Source organism: Solanum tuberosum, unplaced genomic scaffold (genome assembly GCF_000226075.1).
Source record: "Solanum tuberosum cultivar DM 1-3 516 R44 unplaced genomic scaffold, SolTub_3.0 scf00069, whole genome shotgun sequence".
Lineage (NCBI taxonomy): Eukaryota > Viridiplantae > Streptophyta > Magnoliopsida > Solanales > Solanaceae > Solanum > Solanum tuberosum.
Window position 1 is genome coordinate 1,921,524 of NW_006238995.1, and position 6,000 is coordinate 1,927,523.

At 30.7% G+C, this 6,000-nt stretch overlaps 1 protein-coding gene across 1 annotated transcript in view; it reads left to right on the top strand.

Annotated features, from left to right (window-relative positions):
* The first annotated feature begins 5,192 nt into the window (after positions 1-5,192).
* The window catches only part of LOC102587366 (protein ODORANT1-like), a 2,695-nt gene continuing 1,887 nt past the window's right edge, over positions 5,193-6,000 (top strand). The window contains exon 1 of the mRNA XM_006345533.2: positions 5,193-5,536. Coding sequence (XP_006345595.1) covers positions 5,404-5,536 — 133 coding nt within the window. The 5' untranslated portion in view covers positions 5,193-5,403. The remainder of the gene's footprint in view (positions 5,537-6,000) is intronic.

Below are 6,000 nucleotides of genomic sequence, written 5' to 3' on the forward strand. Positions count from 1 at the left end.
TTAAGGTTTTGATCATCAAAGAGAGAGTAGAGTGAAAATTTAAAAGGGGTTTAGGGTTAAAATGGAGTGGGTCATGATTAAAAAGTAAATGGGTCAAGATTTTATCCAATTTTTACTAAATGGGTTTGGAAAAAATATGCAATTATATTATTAATTGGGGTGAGACTCACGCTCATGCATTGAGAATGCAGATTGTGTAAAAAGTGTGTATTTATTGTGATTTTAAAATGTTTTGTGGGATAATAGAACACTTGCAAAGTTAAAATGTCTTTTTAAAAATTCGGAACAACTTCAGGTGTCACTTTATGTCTTTTCTCTTTCTTCATTAGATTCTTTTTCTTCTAAGTTCATCCAAACCCTATCTAAAGAGGATTTTGGATGAGCTTGGAAATCATCCAGCTCTTATATTTCAAAGAACTTTAGTTAAGGTGTCACTTTATGTCTTTTCTCTTTTTTCATTAGATTCTTTTTCTTCTAAGTTCATCCAAACCCTATCTAAAGAAGATTTTGGATGAGCTTGGAAATCATCCAGCTCTTATATTTCAAAGAACTTTAGTTAATCTATTCTTATATTCATTTGTTGATATTTTTCAATATTTTTTTGAAAAATATTGAATGATCAAAATGTTAGGATTTTATTATTTTGGAACGTTGTAATCGTTCACAACCATAATACTGTCCATTATAATTTCCCATCATAGTCCAAGGTTAAGTTTTCAGTTACACTGGACTACTTGACATTTCTCTATGTGATTTATAGAGGAATGAAAGTTACTAAGTTAGTAAGCGAGATTTTTAGATTATCTTTATAATAGAGAGATACCCAATATCTTTTTTCGCCACAAGGTTTAGTCAATTACAAAAGTTTAATATCAAGGACAACAAGTCTTTGATTTATTTTTTTCAATGATTTTAGAGATCAAATTAGCCTAATAATATTTAAAATATATGTCAAGTAGATTTTTAGGACTCTTACTCAGACTAGTGTTTATCCTGACATAAATGTTTATGAAGGTACTCTTACAAGTCAAATGTGAAAAATTAAAGCTTGATTTGAATAAAACTTACCATGAAAATTATGAAAGATTGTTAAAACTTAAAGAGTATCAAGGAGTTGAGGAAGTTCAATGTTTAAGGAACTTGTGTCGCATTTCTATTCTTGCTTCTATTTTTATTTTATGAACATTGTGTATAATTTTTTGTATGAACATTTTTTTATTGGTTAAATCAAAATTTGAATTATTAAGAACCAAAAATCGATTAATTGAAAATCAATAATAAAAATCTTATTGATTTGGTTAGTGATTTAGTACAAATCAAAAATCAATAAATCAAATCAATATCATCTAAAGCATGAACATGATCTCCTTTCTTTTGAAGGTCTAGCGAGTTCCTTTACACTTAAGAGACTTTCACCCCTCTAGTTATAATATTATTGACTTGAAATTTCAATAAATACAATCGAGTAAAGTATGACTTAGCAATCAGCAAAGGATCAGAAAAAAATAAGTCTAGACCTCCTACAGAAATAGTTTGAAAGATCTTGCGTCGCTTCTTATTCATTTGTGGGTCTAGACCAAGCACTAAAAGGGGTGATAAACTTGTTGGATTTTATCACTCAAGAGATGATGGGGTCGATCCATGAATTTCAGTCAAGAGTGAAGGAGCAAAAACAAAAAGCTAATTCGAATGAAAAAAAATTCTAAGTGACCTCAAGTAGAAGTTAGAGACGTGAAAATAAAAGTCTATGGGTCGCTTCTGAATTAGTAGAAAATCTTTTCCTCTTATTTCATTCCAAATTCTTCCCGATACCTTCCAAGAAAAATCTCAAACTTGAATCCCAAATTGACAAATCCAGACTGAATCGATCAATATCCACCCCTACGAATAACATAACATAAAGCTAATTTTTTTTATACAACAAGAAATCTTAAGAAGTTAAATAGGGTTTCAAATACATCTAAGCTATTCTATTCCTTTTTATTTGTCACAATTTTTTTTCTTTTTAAGAGTCAAATGATATAAATGTTGATTGATATTTTGAAATGTACTTTTTTATCATATTAGTATTAAAAAATTATACTTTTTGTATAGGTTTTAAAAATTAAAATTTATTTTTTAAATATTGAATTAATTTAATGTAATTTAAGTTAATTATTAATTAATCAATGAACTCTCAAAACAATAAAACGTGATAACTATTTTGAAACGGACCGAGTAAATTATTGCTGACAAAAAACCAATCTGTATTGAAAAGGGCAGCAATGACAGCATTGACCTAGGAAGATTTGTTTCTTTTAACAAGCTCCTGCTCTTTGAATGCACAATTAAGAGCTTATTTATGTTCAGTCCAATTACCTGTGGATATAAATTTAAATAGATTTTAAATTGTCTAAGCATTTAATTCTGATACATTTTGTCAAATAGACTTACACAGACAGATACTTGTTGACCAATTGCTTGTCTTTTATTTCTATGTTCTCATCAATCTAAAAAAAGTTAAAAATCTATTCTCATTTTAATTGGATTTAATGCTCACTTTGCAGTTTTTGTAGGGTTACTATATAGAGGATCGTTCAAATCTTATAAAGAGTTCAGAAATTTTGTATGAGTTTTACGTGAGATCATTTCATTCATCACTTTCTCATGGTTAAGTCCGGATATTCTTTATCTGGTGTAGAGCATACACAATCATGGATTAGAAGTATATTCACAATTCTGTATGGTTCGAGTTCTACACCGGCTCTAACATGTCTGATTTTAATACTATGTTAAATTAAATATAGAGTAACTCATAATCCTAAAAATTAGTTCAAAAAGAGAAATGTTATCAAAGTTTTATAAGAAATTCATAAATTTCGTTCCAATCCGACGTTGGATCATTCCATTCATCGTTATCCGGAATTTCGTATCGATTTTACGTGGGATCTTATAAGGAGTTCAAGAATTTCGTTTCAATTTTACCTAAGATCATTTCATTCATCACTCTCTCACGCTCAAGTCTGTATATTCTTTACCCGATATTTCGTTATCCGGTCTTGAGCATACGCAATCACGGATCGGAAGTATATTCACAATTATGCGTGGCCCAGGGTTCCATACCGAGCCTAATGAATCTAACTTTAATACCATGTTAAATAAGCATTATCCTAAAAATTAGTTAAAAAATAGGAATATTGTCAAAATTTTATAAGGAGTTTAGAAATCTCGTTCCGATCTGACGTGGATCATTTCATTCATAAATTTCTTCTTTTCCTCTATTTTTGCCTCTGCACACTGCATTTAACAAATTTTCTTGCTATCCAATAGTACTAGTATATCTGAGATGAGATTCCCAAAACCTCAAGAATTGGGAAAGAAATGAAGATTAGGCATTCATTCAATGCAACTTTAGTGTTCTATTGCATCAATCATCCAAAAAAAAATTCTTGTAGCATGTGGCCTACGTATGAATTTATTTCCATTAGAAATAGTAGTACAGTTTCTCCTTAGACAACATATCATGGCATTAAATGCATAGCACCTAAGACTTGTTGATCCAATCCACCTATTGATATATGTCAATTAATTGTGAGAAATATCTAGGCATAATACATAAATATATTTTTTAATTTAGTCACAACTTACATTTATATTGTGTAATTTTTGGTGTGCATAAGTAGACACTTAAACTTATATAAAGTTGAATAAATAGACACACCATCTTACATGATATCCTATGTAGTGTCTGACATGGATTATACCACGTAGGACTCATGTCTATACTTGTTTAACTTTATGCAACTTTAAGTGTCTACTTGTGCACTTTAGTCATATACATAAATATGTCTTTTAACTTAGTCGATGCTTACATTTATATTGTGTAATTTTGGATGTGCATAAGTAGACACTTAAAACTTGTATAAAAGTTGAATAAATAGACACACCGTCCTACATGATATCCTACGTGGTGTCCGACATGTATTATACCACATAGGACTCATGTCTCTACTTGTTTAACTTTATGCAACTTTAAGTGTCTACTTGTGCACTTTAGTCATATACATAAATATGTCTTTTAACTTAGTCGATGCTTACATTTATATTGTGTAATTTTGGTATGTGCATAAGTAGACACTTAGACTTGTATAAAGTTGAATAAATAGACACACCGTCCTACATGATATCCTACGTGGTGTCCGACATGTATTATACCACATAGGACTCATGTCTCTACTTGTTTAACTTTATGCAACTTTAAGTGTCTAACTTGTGCACTTTAAGTCATATACATAAATATGTCTTTTAACTTTAGTTCGATGCTTACATTTATATTGTGTAATTTTGGTATGTGCATAAGTAGACACTTAAACTTGTATAAAGTTGAATAAATAGACACACCGTCCTACATGATATCCTACGTGGTGTCCGACATGTATTATACCACATAGGACTCATGTCTCTACTTGTTTAACTTTATGCAAGTTTAAGTGTTTACTTATACACTTTAACTCACCTTATTGACTATAAGGGCTACTCCATTTGACATGTTCTCTAGTATATTTTGCTTCTACTTAATTTGAACAAATTAGAATAAATCATCTACTCTCTTCCTCTCAATATATGTTGGTAATTTTTCGCTTTTCGAGAGTTAATTTGATTAATTTTTGAACCTAAATTAGATTTTGTCAATTTAATGTTTTAAATTTAAAATTTCGATTGTATAAGTTGCAAATTCTCTCATGTCAATTTGATGAAAAACACATTATAGAATAGGCTTACCAAATATCAGTCAAAGTTGGCATAGTTTGATTTTCAAAAAATGAAATGTATCACATAAAAACAAAGAAATAATTCCTTCTCCTTCGATTCATGTTATATTTGTTGTTTCTTATGCTTCGATTATCACATTATTTGACCGTTGTTACTTTGCCTTTTCTATGATGTTGTGTAATGTTTTCCCTATTATTTACTATGTCCTCTTTGATTCTGTATCTTTTGTTTTCTACTGGCTTTGATATGTGTTATTTGAATTGATAATATTTCAAAAACAATCTTTCTATTTTCACGAGATAAAACTAAAATCTGCATATAATTTATTCTTCCTAAGCTTACACCTGATATTACGCTGAATATGTTATTATTGTTGTGCTAAATTTGAAACTTAAAACCTGATGGTTGTCAACTTTCCTTATTCACCATTTAACCACAACCATATGCTTTCCCCTCTTCACTTATAACCTACAATGTTTTCACTTTTTTCTCCATTTGAAAAGTCAAGTCTTTCCTTTTTCCCCTCAGTCTTGATTGAAACACTCCATCTTTTAAAGCTAAAAGACTTGCTTTCAAGTGATCACTTATTAGAAACAAATTCAAAGAACTTAAGTGAGTTATAGTTTTTTTTTGTGTGTGTGTGTGTAAGGGATGGGGAGAACACCATGTTGTGAGAAGAAAGGTTTAAAGAAAGGGCCATGGACACCTGAGGAAGATGAAAAGCTTGTTGAGTATATCAAGAATCATGGTCATGGTAGTTGGCGTTCTCTTCCACATCTTGCAGGTTTCTTCACCACTCTTCTCTTTTTCTGTTCTATTTAACATGACTTTTCTCTGTATGCTTTTGAATGTTTCCCCTATTATTTGTAATGTCTTTGTTACTTCTGTTTTTTCTAGTTTTATATTTGTTTGATATGTTTTACTTGAGCGGAGGGTGTTTGGGAAACCACATCTCTGTCTCCAGGTAGGAGTAAGGTGTGCTCACACTCTGCCCTCCAGATTTCACTTGGAGTGTTGTTGTTGTACTAGTGAAGTCAACTTATTATGCTATGATTATTGTTCCTTCCTCTGTATGCTTTAGAATGCTTCTCCTATTATTTGTGATGTCTTCATTACTTCAGTTTTCTAGTTTTATATCTGTTTTTAGATGTGTGTTGCTTGAGATGAGGTTCTTTCGGAAACAACCTCTCTATCTCCACGAGGTATGAGTAATGTCTATGCACACTCTACTCTCCCCAGACACCCCCC